The 20,079-nt window shown below is 40.8% G+C and overlaps 2 protein-coding genes across 2 annotated transcripts in view; both read right to left on the reverse strand.

Annotated features, from left to right (window-relative positions):
- Positions 1-6,238, reverse strand: part of LOC141219259 (SH3 domain-containing kinase-binding protein 1-like) — a 98,086-nt gene extending 91,848 nt beyond the window's left edge. The window contains exon 1 of the mRNA XM_073666027.1: positions 6,163-6,238. Within this exon, the coding sequence (XP_073522128.1) occupies positions 6,163-6,238 (76 nt within the window). The remainder of the gene's footprint in view (positions 1-6,162) is intronic.
- A 1,105-nt stretch (positions 6,239-7,343) lies between these two features.
- Positions 7,344-20,079, reverse strand: part of LOC141219260 (SH3 domain-containing kinase-binding protein 1-like) — a 97,787-nt gene continuing 85,051 nt past the window's right edge. The window contains exons 3-6 of the mRNA XM_073666028.1: positions 18,139-18,264; positions 16,214-16,467; positions 13,145-13,208; positions 7,344-7,385 (exon numbers count right to left, since the gene is read on the reverse strand). Coding sequence (XP_073522129.1) covers positions 7,344-7,385; positions 13,145-13,208; positions 16,214-16,467; positions 18,139-18,264 — 486 coding nt within the window. The remainder of the gene's footprint in view (positions 7,386-13,144; positions 13,209-16,213; positions 16,468-18,138; positions 18,265-20,079) is intronic.

Here is a 20,079-nt window from a genome sequence, read left to right on the forward strand (position 1 = left end):
TTACTTTTTTATTTTAGTCCCTATACAGAACGTGAACCTGGTTGCTTCATTGCGCGATGCTGCGAGGCATGATTTAACATTGCAGCTGTGGGGGCCATTGTGTAGGTTTATTGACTAAGAAAGCCCCCTAACTTTATTTAGCAACCTAGATGCCACTGTTACTATAGGTTGTGGCATCAAAGAGGTAAATTAAAGATAACAGCTAGGATCAAAGACATCGACTGCTCAGTTCCTGCAGGAGCCCCTCAGTGATCCAGCTGGAATGGCGCCACCACCGGAGGTGAGTATAGCTGCTATTACTTTACTTCGTGGAAACAGTAATTGAGAAGGGTTGGTCCTAGTAGTGGACAACCCTTATATAGACTAAGGGCTTGATTCATTAAGGGGTTTATGTTGGAATTGTGTAAAACTCCTTAACAGTGATGAGCGAGCGTGCTCACCACTGCTCGGTACTCGCCTGAGCATCACCCTGCTCGACATGCTCGGCGAGTATTTTCGGGGTTGCTCGGGCGGGAGCTCTGTTCCCCGCCATGCATGTTTGGCTCTCTTTAGAGAGCCAATGACCATGCAGGGATTGTTTGCCACACACTGTAATGTCGTAGCCATGTTGGTTGTGGCATTACAGTGATTGGCTGGCCGAATAGCATCATCGAGTCTATATAAGACCGGGCGCCGCTATGCTCATCAAAGCCTATCCCGGAAACAGGCAGAGTAAGGAGAGGTCCTGCTGTGTGAGGGAGAGAATTGGCGGTGTAATAGTTACATATAGGTAGTGGTACTCCAGGAGTATGTATATATATATATCCATCTGAACTAACAGTTCTTCTGAGGACTAATCCAGCTGCATATATTAATCCTGATAGCACGAGTTAGGCAGGCAGGCAGGGTTTGTGGCAGTGTACACAGCACAAGAGGGTCCACTGCACGTTCTGTCTGCTCCTGCTGTTACAGATATCCGTAGACATAGCCCCAGATATCAGGGGCCAGAGCTATTTTTTTATGTTAATCCTGATCATTTGCTTAAAAAAGCAATCCAGAGTACACCATTTTACTTCTCCATTTGCTTGTTAGCACTGCAGAATACAGCCAGATCTTTTCCATCATCAGACGTGATCCCATATTACAGCGATAAAAATTCAGAAATGTGTAGTGAACGTGGAAAATATTATCCTTCATTTACAGTTTGTAGCAGTTTGTCAGTGAAGCTATTCACACGTGGTCGCTGTGAATAATAGGAAACTACAAGCCCGCTATTTAAAACAGTAGGCGTCCATCAGACCTATCACATATAACTGCGGTACAAATCCAGCCATTTGTAGCGATCGTGTAAAATATTGTCTTCCATTTACAGTTTGTAGCAGTGTGTCAGTTAAGCTATTCACAAGGGCGCATTGAGGAGCATTTTTGTTTTTGGTTATTTATTTTGCCTTATATACAAGTCATTACCTTGGAAAGGATGTTCCTTGACATTTTTCCCACGAAAATCCATTTTGGTTTAGTTTTTGTATGTTTCATTGTGAATCCGTAAAAGTGGGGTAATACTCTGACAACATTGTTCACAGCAGTGACCTGGGAGTCAGAGATGCTTCCAGGGGTCTTCCCCATGCTGTTCCCATGCCATTTGAGCATGGACAGTTTTTGGCCCCCTGCAGACCTCCGGGGTGGAGGGGGTGCCGCCGAAAAAATGCTCGAGTTTCCCATAGACTTAAATTAGGCTCGTTGCTGGGGTCGAGCACTCGAGCATTCCAATTTGCTTGATTCGAGCAACTAGTACCCGAGCATTTTAGTGCTCGCTCATCACTACTCCTTAATAAGTTGCAATGTTTAGCATAAACGCCAGCTTCACTATTATGAGATAGAATGTGCAGGATATGGACGGGGCGCGGCTACTCAAATCATGATACATTATGCCACTCTAGTGGTGTAACTTACTCCAGAAGTGTACTCCAGTCACTAATTGGAGGACACGTTTGGCTACAGCGCATGCTGGTTATCAGATACACCTAGTCCATGAAGAGTCATACTCTACTTAATGAATAAGGCACATTGTACTCCAGCAAGCCCCTTCATTAAAACTTATGTGCGTAACGCCAGTCTAAATGAATGTGCTTCTAAATGTACACAGAGAAACCTCAACTGAATAAAACTTAAGGCACCAACAAAAAAGTATAACCAAATTTTAGTTTACAAGCAACTTATTACTTATATACACTATTAAAGGGAATCTGACGGCAGGTTTTTGCTATGTAATCTGAAAGCAGCATAATATAGAGCAAGAAAGCCTGATTCAAGCAATGTATCACTGACTGGACTGCTTGGTACAGTTTTGATATAATCCATGCTTTATCTGCTGTTGATATAGCAGGGCTATAAATGCTGAGCTCGATGTAACCCCTCCCCCACCGCTGATTGGCAGCTTCCTATGTAGACTGTACAGTTTCAGAAAACTGCCAATCAGTGGTAGGGGCGGGGTTACACAGATTAACCTGACTGGCCTGCACATGAGACCTAGTCAGGCTGTGATAATCTCCTGCTGATAAATTAATAAAATTCAGTGAAACACATATGGTGTCAACATGTGCACTATACCTCTAAATTCATTGAACGGTACAGTTTTTTTTTTAAATGTGGTCACTTTGGGGGTTTCTGCTTTTCTGGTACATCAGGCGTTCTGCTGATGTGACATGGCACCCCAAACCATTCTGGCCACATACTGGAGATTTGTATTTTCAGGAGAAAATTGTATTATGATTTATAGGGTCCAATTTTTCTTGTTATCCTTGCAAAACGTTGGGGCTAAACCAACATTTTGGTTGAAAAAATGTCATCCTTCAATTTCACCTCCAAGTGTTTAGTGACTTGTCACCCGGTTTAAGATGCTCACTACACCCAGAAATGAATTCCTTGAGGGATACAGTTTCCAAAATGGGTTCAATTATGGGAGTTTTTGTGGGTTTCTCACCTTATGGGCTCTTGAAATGTGACATGTCATCTGCAATCTATTCCAGGTAAAATTGTGAGCCAAAAGTTTTATAGCGCTTCTTCCCTTCTGAGCCCAAAGAGTAGTCTCCGACCACATATGGAGTATTGATGTACTCAACGTTACCCTTGTAAAAATGAAAATTTGTGGCTTCTTCAACATCTTAGTGGAAAAAAACTTTTTTTTTCTTTTTCAAGGCCTAGTGTTATAAAATTCTCTGAAATGCCTGTGGGTTCAAGATGCTCACCCCACCCCTAAATGAATTCATAGTGGGTGTAGTTTTTATAATTTGGGTAATTGTGGGAGGTTTTGGATTTTAGCACTTCAGGAGCTCCGCAAATGTAACATGATGTTTATAGTCTATCTCTTCCAAAATAGCTTAACAAAGGCCAAATAGCGCTCCTTTCCTTCTGAACCCAGCTATGGGCCCCAAAAATAGGTTTCAGCCTCTTATGGGATTTCAGTGTACTGAGACATTTGGGGCTAAAGTAACATTTTCATAGAAAACATTTTTCTTGTTCCAATGTTATAAACTTTTGTGAAGCATCTTTGGATCTAAAATGGCCAGCATACCCTTAGTTGAATTCCTTGAGGAATGCAGTAACTAACATGGGGCCTTTTCTAGGGGCTTTCCGTTCTTTGGGCACCTCAGGAGCTCTGCAAATGTGACATGGCATATGGAATCTATTCCAGCCAAAATTGTGCTCCAATGTAAAATTTTGCTCCTTGCCTTTCAAGCCCTGCCGTTTATCCAAAAAGTATCTTCCAGCCACATGTGGGGTGTTGGCCCAAAATTAATTGTCTATTTTCTTCTGCTCCGTTACTGAAATGACAAAATTGGGAGCTAAAGTAACATTTTTGTGCATAAAAAGTAATTTTTCATTTAACAGCATGAAGCCCTGTGGGGTATACAAAATTTCTCAATACAGTTTTGAATATCTTGAGGGGTACACGTGACATAGGCCCCTCAAAATCACTTCAAATGTGTAAAGGGCCCCTAAAAAAAGAGAGTTTGGAAATCTCATTGAGAAAAAGAAAAATTACTGCTAAACTTTTAACCCTTATAAAAAATCCTAACAAAAAAATATCAATTAAAAATAAAGCGTATTTAATGTAGACATATGGTAAATGTTATTTATTTAAAAAAATTCTGCAGTATGGCACAAAAATAAAGTTTTTAGGGACATAAAAATTTCAAAGTTCAAAAATGGAGATTTTTTCAAAATATATGCATCAAATTTCTATTTCTTTAATATAAATGCCAATCATATTAACCTAAATCTACCACTAACATAAAATACAACGTGTCAAGAAAAAAATTATTACCACATAAAATAGCACATTGGTTTAAAAAATTTGGCCTGGTCAGGAAGGTGAAAACTACCTTAGACGGGAAAGGGTTATTCCCAATATATGTGATAACTCTGAAGTGGAGCAGACTCCACAATACAAGCTGTTCACATTATTACATAGATTTCTTAGACCCGATGAGGCTTGTTTAGTTACGTTGAAAATCCACTTGCTTTTGAGCTGAAGCATTTCCACCTGTTCACATGGGCCAATAAATACACCATTTTTGATGTAATTTTCTATAAAGTGCTACCCTCTTTTTCGCTGACTTATGTGCCATAGCTTGGTGGGTTGCAGTCTGTGTGCTGGAGCCTTTCTTTATGCTTTTCCAGCTCCTTTTTTTGTTAATCTATCTATCATCTACATTTTGCATTAGTAACCATCCTCCAAATCCCCTTGTCCGGCCACTTTCTGAATAGTTTGGATATTCTATTTGGACACATCACGGCTCATGGAAGAAATAAATCACACAATGACAGCACATCCATATAAAAACATTCTGTTTCATTATGAAGCTTACAACAGAGTGGCAAGTGACAAGACATAAATACCAGAGATATTATCAAAATCCAAGTTAAAAACAGCATCACTAAATATGCAGGGAATCGATTGTACGAGCCAAGAGACTGTATTTTTATTTGCTCAAAATAGGAGAAGGGGAGCAAAAAATGTAAAACATAATTCACACTTAGTTTTGGGTGATGAGTATAAATGACAGTGAAGTGGTAACTTATAATAAGGAACATACACTGGTAACACAATGACGTTCCTGTAAGTATAACATGTTGTAATGATGGGACATTCATTCCATGCTATGACAAACTAGCGTAACTCTCTCAGCAGTAATGTCATCTTCCACCTCTTCACATCGTCTGCACTGACTTGTGGTATTTGCCAATTACGGAAACAGCGAGTGACGGCAAAAACCAGTGCGTCGTTATACCGTGATATACAAAATGGGTTACATCTATATAAATGTCACCAATTCCTTATAACCCCATGCACTGCTCTCACTGAGATCACTTGGTTGCACATTAACTTTACATACAAATGATGAAATATATACATACAACAAAATCCCTTTAATCGGGCATCCGATAGTCCAGAAGTTCTGATTATCTGGCATCTGACCTGTACATTGGACTTTGTTCCTAGAGATTCTCTAGGTAGAGTTCATCCACAACATATACATGGCAGTCCAATAATCCAGTGTATTAGTTCATCTGTCACCTCTCAGGTCCCATCAAAGCTGAATTAAAGACATTTTATTGTATATATACATACAACACTCAAGCACCCAGATTTCTAGGGGTTTGTCCTGATTCTTAGACCCCATGTGGGGTGCAGCTTGAGAAAGGGCAACGTCACATATAAATATGGGAGGGACATGTCACATTAGATTTATCTTCTATACTTTCCCACTTGCGTTCACTCGAGGATGACAGAAAATGAGACACATTCAGCATCTTCTTCATTCTTGCAACCTAAAGAGGCAAGTCTAATAATACAAGTGCAGCAACCGACCTCATGGCAACACCGATAATCCACACAATTGTTGCCTCCAACACAAGAAGCTATTTTGAGTAGAATCTTAACCAGTTTGTCTACGAATATGATTATTAATGCTTATTTTTGGGTTTTGTTATACATTTTTTCTATAACATGTTGGACATCAATACAGTATATACTTATATTGCTGTTTTTGATTTAAACATTTGCGCACTATGCAATTAAAAATATAGTAATTCGTATAACATGTCTTTTACAATTTGTACCACTAGAGGTCTCTGTTGTACTCTATCCAGTGGCTTCAAATACGCTGCACGCAGTACCAAACGTCACCACTAGAGTGAAATTCAGAAATCTCAGCTGCTTGTAAACAAGGGACGCCTTGGCTTTCACAATCATTGTCTTTCTTCATTGCTTCTTATTATTTCATTACTTGGAAAGATAATGTAAACTAATCCAAAGCCCTATCCTAAAATACATTTACGATCCCTTGTAATGCATACTTAACTATTGTAAAGTATTGTCCAATTAGAATTCCATTACTACTGAATCTAAAGAAATATTCAATGTGGTCACTTATTTCTCACCAACCATTTGCATCTTTATTTTACTTTCAGCATAAATCTATAATTCCTCCTCCATTACTAGAATGATAATCGTTTTTTTTTGTATTTTTAATTTGCATCCTGTCTCTTTAAAATAAATGTAACCGTACTTCCTAAATGATAAAGTTTATTTTTAAGTTATTTTATTGCATTTTGTATTATTATAATAGTCCTATGAACCTCCTGTCTCAGGTGACGTCCGGAGAAGGGCGTTCTTACCCTACAAGCTTCGTCTGGCCGGTCCGATCACCAGTGTAGTTAGGGCCAACTTGTAACTACTATGTTTCTGCAGGAATCAAAAATTAAAAAAAGGCACAAATTATCTGTAAACGCCATACTTTTCTCTCTTAGGGAACACATTCGTAAAGTACAGTGAAAAGCAAAGCGTTTCATCACATTGTATGAACAGTACTTTGCACATGAACGTTTCCAGTCAGAGATCCAAACCCATATAGTATGTCTCAGAAGGTAACAGAAAGGACAGGAAAGGGTTACTCAGCTGCACAGAGATTTCAGAAAATCCGAGATAAAAGACGTAATAAAAAAGGAAAGAAAAAACAACCATAAAATTATAAAGCTTGTAAACAGACAATTGGAAATACTCTTTATTCATGGAAAAATATCATAAAAAAGTACCACTCTGAAGTAAAACTGCCGGAGTTTCCTTCATGCGCAGTTTCGAGGAGGAACACTTGAGCACAACGTGGAGTCCACCGATATTCACGTGGGTGAGAGCTAGAAAAGTCACCAGGGCGTCCTTGGTAGGTGAACGGCTGTTGTGCTTGTCGCGTTTGAGGCAAATTTTAGATCGTTTGGCACCAAAAGTATTTTGGCCTTGGAGGGAAGAAAAGTTCATGATTGTAGGACTTCTGATGTGGGCTGTGACATGTCCATTGTTCTCATTTGGATTGTAGAGATTTCTTAATTTCATTGACATCCATCTGGAATAAAAATGGATAGAGAATGTTTAGAGCAACAACTGTTTCTTGTACAAAGAAAAGAAGAACCCCCTGGACCTTCAAGATAGTCCTGGACCCACCTCTGAGGCCCACCATCAAGATCCAATGGGACCACTACCTCCACCTGAGGTAAAAAGAAAGGAACTCACCGTGGGAAGCAAAAGCCCAGCGCTGACAGGAATCACTGAAGAGCAGCAGTGAGTAAACTCCCTCTACCCCGGAGCAGCACCGCACGCCTCACTAATGACACGGAGCGCCGTGCCAGCAACAGAGCGGGCAGCGCCAATGTCATTCAGAAGCCGGGCTACTTACCAGCTCAGGAGAAGTCCCTGCACTTGGAGAATCCCCTCTTGACAGACACTAGCAACGCGCCGCAATCACGCTGTTTAATAGCAGAGCTTCTGGATACTGAGCATACAGCGCAGCTCCAAGATAAATGATGACAGGCAAAGATGAGGAACTGTCTGATAATATTATTACATATACTTCCCGTACTGCCCCTATTAATATGGACACATCGTTCACATTAGGTGGATCTCATACAAGGAATAAAGGAAAGAAGCAGGCAAGTGGCATAAAGGGTAACAATGATAATAAAAAGGACTTACACTCATCTGAAACAGATGATGGTTCAGAGGACATATCTCCCAATTTGACCCCCTCTAAACATAGACCTAAAAGGGACCATACAACTTCTCCTGATATGTCTCCTATTCTGATACCCATTAATAGATATAGTGACAACGCAAACACAATTTTAATAAAAGAGAAACCTGTTAATCTTTCTCCATGAGAAAAATACTTGCTAGACCTCCATTCATCTTTCATTCAACAACTGAACATAATTATGGTCAATGGATTCCAAAGCCTAAATACAATACTGAAAAGATATTAATCAGAAAATCAATGACACAAATAAAAAAGTAAAATCCCCATATCTGGCACACAATACGCTTTGGAAAAGGATCATTGTTTACTTAAAAGCGAAGTTAAAACATTAAAATTAAAACTTACAGATTTAGAGGACCGCAACAGGCGGAACAATCTAAAATTTAGGGGAATACTTGAGAATGTTTCCCCGTCACAAATGGCTCCATATATTAAAGATTTAATATATAAAACACTACCATCGGTTCCTAATGCAGAACTGACAACAGACAGAGCCCATAGGCTACCAAAACCTAGTTTTCTGTCAGGAGACACTTCAAGAGAAGCAATTGCGAGAATACATTTCTTCCAGACTAAGGACCGGTCGCCTTCTGGACTATCTAAAGAAAAATTAATATCTACCTCCTCCTTACCAGTCAATAAAAATATTTCTGGACTTCTCAAAAGAGATATGCTAGGAAAATCCTTTGCTGGCATAACTAGCATCTTAAGAGCGAATAACATTTCGTATAGTGGTGTTTTTCTGCTAGACTCATAGTCTTCTTCAATGGAAAAGCCAACCTTATTCAAGACCCAAAGGACGGACGGAATATGTCCGAGAATGGTCACAATCCAGAACAAGGAAGAAAAGTAGACCCTCAGAGTAAATTCATTTTAAAGGTCTAACCATAAGTGGCTACATCATTATTTTATTGCGCAAATACTAGTATTTGAGATGTCCATAAGGCAGTACTTAGAGGGATCCTTATCCAACTCAATGCACAACACAAAAGGAAAACAAAAGAAAATATATAAAAAAAATCACCCAAAAGATTAGCAAGGCAGTGGCAAAACAACAACAAAATCCGACGGAAAAAAACTCACTTTGCCATAATAAGTCTTAGAGCTGAACTTAAATCCAAGATGGAATCAACTACATACACCCGCAAGCTATAGTGGAACAATTTGCTACATTTTATTCTTCCCTATACAATCTGAAAGACGATAAAGAAACTACCCAATTAAATATTAAATGAATAAATAATTTCCTTTCAGAAGAACTCCCGCAATTAAACTCAGAGCAAATTAAATTATTAAATTCCCCTTTCTCTACTAACAAAACTGATATTGCCATCAAGAAATTGCAGGAAAATAAATCCCCCGGACTTGATGAATACCCACCGAATATTATAAATTATTTAGACATCATCTCTCTAACCCCCTAACTTCTGTTATATCAAACGACCAACAATGGCCTATTCTCAAATGAATCCCTAATAGCCACCATTGTTGTTATACCTAAACAAAATAGTAATTCTGAGGAGATGTCGAACCAAAGGCCGATATCTCTTCTAAATACAGACACTGAAAATATACGCTAAGCTAATATCTGAAAGATTCATTACAATTATGCCTATACTAATTCATTCTGATAAAGTAGGGTTTTATTAAGGGAAGACAAGCCTCAGATGACACAAGAAGACTTTTAAATTTACTTATATATGTGGAAAAACAAAAATTGTCTTCCATACTACTATCTTTAGAAGCCGAAAAGGCATTTGTTCGCATCAACTGGGATTTCACGGTCGCCACTTTAAACAAATTTGGATTTCAAGAACAAATTCTTAAAACTATTACTGCTCTTTATTCATGCCCTTCAGCAAAGATCCAAATTAACAATTTACTCTCTAAAACCTTTACTATTACTAATGGTAAACGTCAGGGAAGTCCATTATCTCCACCCTTATTTGATCTCATAATGGAACCCTTTGCTGAAATTACCAGAACCAACGACCTCATAAAGGGAATCCCACTTAATTTTAGACAACATAAAATTAGTTTATTTGCGGTTGACACGTTCATTTCCATTACTGACCCTATCAACTCTCTAAGAGTTATTACCCAAAATATCAAAGAAATTTCAGCGGCTTCCAATTATAAAATAAATGCCAAAAAAATCAAAAATGTTAATTTTTTTCTTAGATTATCAATTTACAAAATTAATGGAAAAATCCCATAATCGCTATTTTGGAATCAAATTCACTAACCTTTTACATAAAATCCTAGATGAGAACTTAAACATATTGCAAAAGCAAATCCAAATAAGCATTGGCAACTATGATAAATCTAACACTTCGTGGATGAGTAGGATTACTATCTACAAAATGATTATACTACCAAAATTACAATATATTTTCAGAACAATTCCTATCCTAGTCCCAGAAATATGGATTAAATCTCTTCATAAACAACTGTCAAATTATAGATGGCAAAAAAAGTTTCAGAGAATTGCAAAAATGTTACTATTCAAAAATAAAAGGGGGAATTGCCCTACCAAATATCCAGGCTTCTTCTGAAGCGAATATTATTATTCAAAGCAGAAAATAGCAGAAAACGAATCAATGATAGACTTCCTCTCCCTAAAAACTTTTCAGAATCTTCCAGAAGAGGAATTGTACAGCCAGACTAAAGAAAGCCTTTGTGGACTACTCTGATTCATGTTGGAGATACTGTGGACAAAAAGCCAACTTACCGTATTTTTCGGACTATAAGAAGCCCTTTTTTCCTCCAAACTTTTGGAGGAAAATGGGGGGTGCGTCTTATAGTCCGAATGTTGGAGGAGGGGGGTTGTATATATATGTGGGGTGTGGGGGGAGCAGTAGCGGTGGATGAGCGGGGAACAGGAGGCAGCAGCCGCCCGCTGCAGCCTACATTGTCCCAGCTGCTAAAGAAAATGAATATTCAGTGCTCCCCACGCTCCTTAATAGCAGCACACAGTGTAGACGCAGCGCTGCTCCTGCTGTTGCCGGAATCGCCTGTGCCCGCTGTTAAAGGGCATGAATATTCAACCTCTCTCCACGCCCATGGGCATGGAGAGGGGGTGAATATTCATGCCCTTTAATAAGCAGGATCACGCGGTAGCCCGGCAGCAGCAGGAGCCGCAGCGCGGCTACGCTGTGTGTCGGCTATGAAGGAGCATGAAGTCACTGCTCCCCGTGCACACAGTACCGGCATTGGGAGCAGTGACTTCCGGCAGCTGATCTCTCCTTGCGCATGGTAGTGACGCCATGCGCGGCTCACATGGAGAGATCAGTGTGGGCAGGCAGGACGAAGCGCTGGAGGAGAGAAGAAAGGTGAGTAGGAGTGTTTTTTTTTTAATGTGCAGCATGATAGGGATTAGGGGTACCATGCATACTAGGATAAGGATGAGGGGGCCATACATACCAGGGTAAGGATGAGGGGGCCATACATACCAGGGTAAGGATGAGGGGGCCATACATACCAGGGTAAGGATGAGGGGGGCATACATAACAGGATAAATATGAGGGGGCCATACATAACAAGATAAATATGAGGGGGCCATACATACCAGGATAACGCTGAGGGCGGCATACATAACAGGATAAAGATGAGGGGGCCATACATACCAGGATTAGAATGAGGGGCCATACATACCACAATAAGGATGAGGGGTGCCATGCATACCAGGATAGGGATTAGTGGTGCCATGCATATCAGGATGGGGATTGCTGTGCCATTCATACCAGGATAGGGATTAGGGGTGCCATGCATATCAGGATAGGGATTAGGGGTGCCATGCATACCAGGACAGGGATGAGGGGTGCCATGCATACCAGGACAGGGATGAGGGGTGCCATGCATACCAGGATAGGGATGAGGGGTGCCATGCATACCAGGATGGAGGGATGCCAGGCATACCAGGATGGGGATGGGGACCACGTATAAAAGGAAGGGGAGAGACATATATACCAGGATGGGGGATATTGTCAGAATTGGGGAACATTACCCCTATACCAGTGTCAGCAGAAGACCCCCTCCCCCTTAAAAGTGCATCATGAACACATTTTTTGCTTAATTTTTTTTTTTTTTCCTCCTCTAAAACCTAGGTGCATCTTATGGTCCGGTGCGTCTTATAGTCCGAAAAATACGGTATTTCATATCTTTTGGACATGTTCTAAAGCTGCATTAATATGGAAAGAGATCTTTAAATTGTTGAATAAAATCAACAACTCTACAGTTAATATTTCACCACAACTAGCCCTTCTATCTCTTGACTCAAATTTACTCCCACAGAAGATAAAACATATTTCCATTCATATATTGGCTATAACAAAGCTACTTATTGAATCTAAATGGAAGTCAGTTAATGTTCCTACTATCTCAGAAATTATAGATAAGATGTTAGTTCACAATTCTTTAGAACATTCCTATGCGTTAAGAAACAGCTCTCTTAAGAAATACTATTCTATATGGTCTTTCTGGATCTGGATACTGGATACTTTTCCCTGAATAAGAATACCTCTCCAAACAAATAACATCTTTTAGCCAGAAAGTATACAAATCATTTATTATTTTAACGTAATTAAACTGAAATCCTGTGATGCCATAACAAGGATTTATACTATAGATGATCTATTTTGTTTTCACCTCCCTTTCCCCTGTTTTCCTCATTCATCCTTCCCTTTTTTCCCCATCCCATTCCTCTCTCTCTTTCCTTCCTTTCTTTCCTTTCTTCCTCTCCGGCTATCCTTTTCCAGATTTTTCCTCCAAGTTAAAAGTTTTGTTAGGATGATGTAACTGTTGTAATACTACTATACTGTCTTTATCATATTTTATTTTCCCTTTCCCTTCTTTTGTAAAACATCCCTTAATAAAAAGTATATTATTGAAAAAAGACAACTGGATTTTCTTTACACCGTTTTAATGAGTAAGCCTATGATTGATGATGTACTAACAGGACTCTGAGAATTTCAGACTTTTATCATATCACTGGAACCTGTGGTCAGAGCACAACTACAGCATACATTTCCAAACTACTATTTCGGAAGGGCTTCAAGTCAAATATTGTGTACCTGTAATCGAAGACGAATCTTCTTTTCTTCATCCAGCTCGGACAGTAATTGTTTTATTTCTTTTCTAAAATAAAAATACAAGAACGATGGAATTAATTTTCTGGGGTAACCTCGAGTATACTAAACTATACTTTAAAAGGCGGCAAAGTGAAGAACAAGGACAATGAAACATGTGGAGAATCCGAATAAACAAATAGTTTGAGTAGGAATCTGACTCCTGAAATACTGCTTGGGGTAAGCAGTGCTGAGATCTGAGATGATATGTGCTCCACAGATTATCTATTTCACAGTCTTATTTGCATATACTGAATAATACATAGGGAGAAGCATCTTATTTTCAGATAATTTTCATCTAATATATCACCCTGTGCTTATATTGGACACAGACAAATGTTCACCAGAAAAGCAACAAATGTTCAGATGACAAATGCTCATTTGCAAAAAAAAACAAATATATATAAAAAAAAACAGTCAGCTGATGTGGACACATCATCCTGGGTTCCACATCGAGCCTCTTAATAATCCTAGGCCTACATATGTTTAAGCATAGAGCCCATGAATTTACTGCTTACGCATGGACCAATGTTTCAAGCCTAGTCTGGACAGGATCTGAATAATTCTGATGCTGAAGCCTCAAATTCATAGTTGAGCTCTCACCCCATTGCAAGATACCAGTGGTACAACCTACACCTACCACCTAAAAAACCCTTCATCTTTGGGTTGGAGTTTGGTTTGTTTGGCTTGCGAGACCTCTGAGGCTGGAAATACCCAAGGGGGCAGGTTCTGAGGAGACATGGCAGTGACAGTCCACAAAAGGATTACCCACTATGATGATTGTACTGGATCCCTAAGAGGAGATGCGACACAGTATTCATCTCCAGGAGAGACTCAGGCAACCAAGTGAGAATCAACTGAACCAATCAGTTATGTATTTATGTGCGTCCACTATAATCACACCTAGGTCAATCCCTGCTGTGCCATAGTTACATGTGCTACCCTATCATCTCCTCTACTCTGCTGCCAGATACACCAGGCTCCTTATTGCTGCTCTGGTGATATGCTCAGTGACTATACGACCTGCTTCAGACACTACATCACATTAGCCAAGAGACTCCACTGTCTTATATTTCAATTCACTCCATCCTTCTCGCATTTTTAATATGTCACTAAATATAAAGACGTTTTTGTTCCACTGACCATCCATTTAAATTATTGAAATTAATTACTTTGGTGCTACCTATCGTTGGCAAATAGAACTCACAGATTGCATAGATTATAATATATCATGCATCCCAGAATTTCACTACCAAGAAAGAACTAGTCTGCCCCAAATGCTCCACCATAGGGACGTCTACAGTCACTACCATCAAGAAATCTACCCCCCCTTTGCACTCAGGCCTGAGTAATTCTAGATCAGTGATCCCCAACATTTCTTACCTTGGGAATCGCATTCAGCTCTGAGAGAGGGTCATGAGCAACATCCAGAGCCCCCCGACTAGTGACATCCAGATCCCGCTCCCTATCCCACAGTAGTTACACCCAGAGCCCCATTACTGGTATAATAACAGCCAGAACTTCCCCATAGAAATAAAACCAAGGCAGTGTGCTTACATACAGGGGTTCTCACCGCACTCATATTCGGTATTCTCGCAGCAGGCACTCCCACCACATTATTGCATCCAACTTCAAGCAACCCTTTAACTAGCAGTATCATCTTATCTCCAGTCTCATCTCCAGACTTCATTTATCTCTCCAACTCTTAAAGGGGTTGTCCACTACTAGGACTAGGACACCAGTATTGATATGGTGCAGGGCTCACGTGACATAACCGCACGAGAGCCCCAGAACGTGAGTGCCGACACCACTGGAACGGCGCCAGCACGGGAGGTGAGGACAGGTGTTTTTATTTTAACGAGGGCAAACATTCAGAGTGATAAAGGGTTGTCCTAGTAGTGGACAACCTCTTATATATGTGCATCTAGACCTGCTCTTCTGTATGGGGTTATCCACAAACGTCAGGAACTAGAGACCTGCTCTTCATATCTGTTTGTTAGACATGGTGCTAAGGCAACAAGCTGACACACAGCCGCGAGCCACACATTATAGGTCTGCGAGCCACAGGTTGGGGAGCCCTTTTCTACACCTTGTACTGTACAAGATGTAATTTTTCTTTTTCTCCTCTTAGAGCATTGTCCCAATGTTTTAGATTCCCAGTGGATCTCACTATATACCAGCAGAAGAAAGATAGGTACATTCACGGAACTTGCAAACTGTGATGTACTAAATGTAAAAAAGTATGAAAAACTATAGCAAAAATATAGTCATATAGTCACACAGTCTGAGGCTTTATTCTGCCCTGTCATAAACAGCATCTCAACTCATTTCTTTTAATGCTGGAAGCTAATAGTAAATGGACCTAAGTATATGGCTGTACATTTGCTCACTGCACCTTTAGATCCATCTAGAGAAAAGGTCCATTTTCTGAACGTATAGCAAAATTGTCTGCTTCCAATGTGCTGAATGAAGTCTTATAACATCCATTACAGGCTGTTATTAGATGAGTGTGAATAGTTTGTGTTAATTACTTCCTATTCTCTGCTAAATTGATATTTTGAACATAATTGCAGATTTGTTTTTCGTCTTTTGCACATTCTTCTTTTAGCCAGATGGAAATCACTGACTGTGACAATTATAGTGTCTCTTAGCACCGATCTGATGAAAATAAGCTCCGACTGAATTCACGCTCAGAGAAAAAATGGTATGGATTAATTATTAATAAACAAATACTCCATAAATAATACAATGTATCATGACATTTTAAGAGTTTCTTTCATCAGGAAAACCTGTTAGAGAGGACAACCTCCAGGGAACCTCTTTTTTGAGCCCTGACAAGCAGCGGCTCTCCATCTTGTGGACTCGGGCTATCTATGTATGACATGATAGCCATTCATTTGGTTTGTACATTATAAAAAAGTCATCCATGACATTTTTGAAACTTTACACAAAAATATTAAATCAGAACAAGTCCTTTAATTCCCGGCTGCCGGCATCTGGTATAATAAAGCTTACTTTTGCTGGTCCTTCATTGTCTCAATGATGCTTCGAAGCTCCTTGACTTGTGCCTGCAGCTCTTCTAGTGATGACTGGCCATGCTCAACTGTGTGTCTTGCATCGGAGCTACCAAAGGACGGAGAGTTTGACCTGTGACTACTTGAGGTGACAATGTGAAATGCTGATGGGGCTCCAGGAGCGCCGTGTGAGAAACTAACACTTGGAATCAAGCCTCCTGGTTTGGGGGGCAATGCAGCTCTGTTCTCTGGTACCTACAAGACAGGAATACACTGAATATGTACAGAAAACTATTATTATTAAAAGGACACATGTAGTAATCATAAATGAATATTTCCCATATGCTGGTAAATCATTGCCTAAATACAGCGGTATTATATGTGCTATTAGGTGGTCTTCATTATTGAAAGATATTAAGAAAATGCAGGCACAACTGCAGCCACAATTACAGCTCAGTCATAGGCAATGCTCTGATTAACGAGAAAAAAACCACAAAAAAAACACTTTCATTTAATATTCTAATGTATACAGTGACCCCCATAGATGGTACAGAGCTGACTTGGCTAATGCAGCATAAGCTATCTATTAGATAGGGGATAAATGTAAGATTACTGGGGGTCTGTTCGCTGGGACCTCCACCAGTCATGAGAACAGGGGTCTTATTTCTGCAATATGGAGCAGCAGTGCACCACAGTGTGTGACCACAGCTCCATTCACTTCTATGGTTTTGTGGAACAGCAGTATGTGTGACCACCTGTGCCATAGGCAGTCAACAGAGCGGCGGTCATGCATATGCCCTAATGCTCCATTCACATGTGAAATACAGTCCTCAGGATTGGTGGGACTCCCAGCAGTTGGACCCTGCATCATCATATAATCACCTGTTGTTTGTAGCACTGGTGTATACAGACAGAAAAGGGCCCGGGTACAAGAACAATATATGGGCCCTTTGCAGTCCAAGAGCTCCTAAGAATGCAAAATTGCACCTGCTTTGGAGGTAGAAATGGGCCCCCTTATCTCTTGGGCCCCTGTGCGGCCCCATAGGTTGCACCAATGATATGTCCGCACCTCGTTTGTAGGATAATTCCTTTGAAGGAGTTGTCCCAAGTAGCAAGTTACCACCTATGTACAGGATTTGAGTGATGGCTGTGCATGTGCACTGCTGCTCCATTCAATTTCTATGGCCTGCCAGAGTTCCACAGACAATGAATGGAGTGGTGCTGTGCTCATATCTTGAGAGTGTGGTAATCACAGCAGTGGGACCTCAAGCAATCTGCAATAGAGATGATCAAAAAGATTTGCGGGATCCTTGTTCAACGACTACTTCAGTAGTCAATGGCGGCCGGAGCAGAGCTCTGTGAACCTCCTTTTAACGGCCAGGATCCCTGGTGCTTGTTCTGATTGGCAGGCCTGGCTAAGCGTCATGTGTGCGTTGTACCAGAACAATGACAGTGAGCCAGGCCTACGGATCAGAAGAGACACTGGGAACACCAGCAGGTAGGAGGAGGTTCACAGGGCTCTGCTCTGGCAGCCATGGACTACCAATATGGCAGCTGGACTAGGGTCCTACAAATCTTTTGATAATTTCTAATCAACAAATTATCACCATTCCATGTATGGGTAATAACTTAGTCAAGTTGGACAATGCCTTAAAGCATGCAATCTATGATAAACTGGTAAAAATCTACTTCTAGAAAAAGGTTTTCCCACAATTACTTATAAGGGAAGAGAGTACACCCGTGACATTAGGGACCATCAGCGCAGCAGGAAATAGAGCAGCTACAGTAGGCAGCTATATTGCTATACTCCCCGATAAGCATGGATCATCTACACCTTTCCTCCATGGTAAGATTACAGATTGACTTTTAACCCTCCCAGTCCTAATTGTATTGATCCACAACAGAGAGCACGCTCCCCTTACTTACCTGTGATGTAAGACTACGTGGGGCTTTCTTGGATGAGTCTATAGGTCTCTGTGACAGGTGATTGATATCATCCTTGTCATCTTCTGGACTTGGAGAGTCAAAGAAATCAGGACTGGAAAGGGAGGACTACAAAAGATCGTAGTGAATAAAAGTATACTGAATGTAACAATATTTCCTACATGACAAGAAGATGCGTAATAAGCCAGCCAACTCCATTCTTACCAGCACAGCTATAAAGAGACTCTTGACCGTGTACGGCCAACCCGGGTTCCATTGTTCACATTCCCCCTCCCCTTTTCACCCATACCAAATAAAACACTGCACCTGTAATTTTCTCTTTGGATAAATTTGGCCACAGCGGCGGTTTTATTAACAAACAACAATATTAAACATATAAACATTATAATAACAAGGGTAAGGGTTCTTGGAGTTAAAAAATTGATCTGGCATAAACCAAACAGTACTTGAACCACCATGTTACCCTCAGCCGTACCACGCCAGCTCAAGGGCACCAAAAGCTCCCAGGGTAAAACCCCGTCCAGAGCCCCCAAAACCAAAATGCCAGATCATCCCTCTTAATCAAGCCAATGCCTGTAACTTGATAATCTCCTTTTTTACCGACACTTCCGTGCCAACTCCAAGAACCCCAACCCCCCCCCCACCAGCCACTGCGACAAAGACATCTTAACACATCACTAAAATTTTTTTTTTTTATATATATATATATATATATATATATATATAAAACCCCTCCTAATACACCCTAATTATTAGACCTCCCTGTTCTTCTTCCTACAAAACCCGCCCTTTTCCAATGCAATTTAAAAGAAACTAACAAACAACCGAAAAAAGGGGTGGGTGGGACTTTTCCAATGCTTTCTTCTCTGAACTGACCGTTTCTCACCCCACCCTTTCTGCTTTATCTACGCCCCCCTCAAATGCCCGCCCCTCAACCTATATCCAATCCTTATTCTTTTAAGTTCAAATTACACCCTCCTGTCCCCTCCCGGTCATGTGGGGCTTCCATCTAGGTTCCTTGCCTCCAGCCCCCTTCTTGACCGTGTACGGCCAACCCGGGTTCCATGGTTCACATTCCCCCTCCCCTTTTCACCCATACCAAATAAAACACTGCACCTGTAATTTTCTCTTTGGATGAATTTGGCCACAACCCCCCCCCCCGCCACAAACGAACAGCCCTGACCACCTCAGGCTCGTGAGCGCCCCAACACCGCCAAAGCCCTTTCAATCCCGCCTTGTATGGCCAATGCCCATAAATCGATGCATATATCATTCAAATGCACGCCATCCTTTGCCCAAAATTCTCCAACTCCCGCTTCCAGATCAAGATGCCGTACGCTTACTCCCCCATTCCTGTTAACAAAAGCTGATATGGCTCTGTTCAACTTTATACGTGCCCTATTAATTCCCTTCAATTCCCTTCAATGATCTGGCCTCCCTCCATGTTTTTATGGGCACCACCTCAGACCAAACAGTCAACACCTCAGGAAACGATCTCCATAGCCTTAAAAGATCAATTTTAATGTCCCTCATCAATTCCCTGACCGGTCGAGCCCCCAAATCATTCCCTCCCATGTGCAGCACTAAAATATCCGGTGCCCGATCCAAATGAGCTGCTTTATGGAACTCTGGAAGTACTCTTCTCCACACCATCCCTCGGAAACCCAACCACCGAACCACGGCTTGCTCTCGGCTGAAGCCCAATTGCCTACCGTCGGGCCTCACGTCCGCCCGCAGTGCCCCCCAGTGGACAAAAGAGTGCCCCATAATCCACACTAACAACGGGACTCCACCTGCAACAAGACAACCAAAAATATTTAAAACCAAAAGATAATTACATTAGACCGAATGCCTAATTCCTTACATAAGACAGGTATCGATCGGAACTCCATCTCCCAATGCGTTTTATCACTTCCTTGCCTA

The sequence above is a fragment of the Phyllobates terribilis genome, unplaced genomic scaffold (assembly GCF_046119375.1).
Source record: "Phyllobates terribilis strain yellow unplaced genomic scaffold, ASM4611937v1 Scaffold_258__1_contigs__length_2716348, whole genome shotgun sequence".
Classification (NCBI taxonomy): domain Eukaryota; kingdom Metazoa; phylum Chordata; class Amphibia; order Anura; family Dendrobatidae; genus Phyllobates; species Phyllobates terribilis.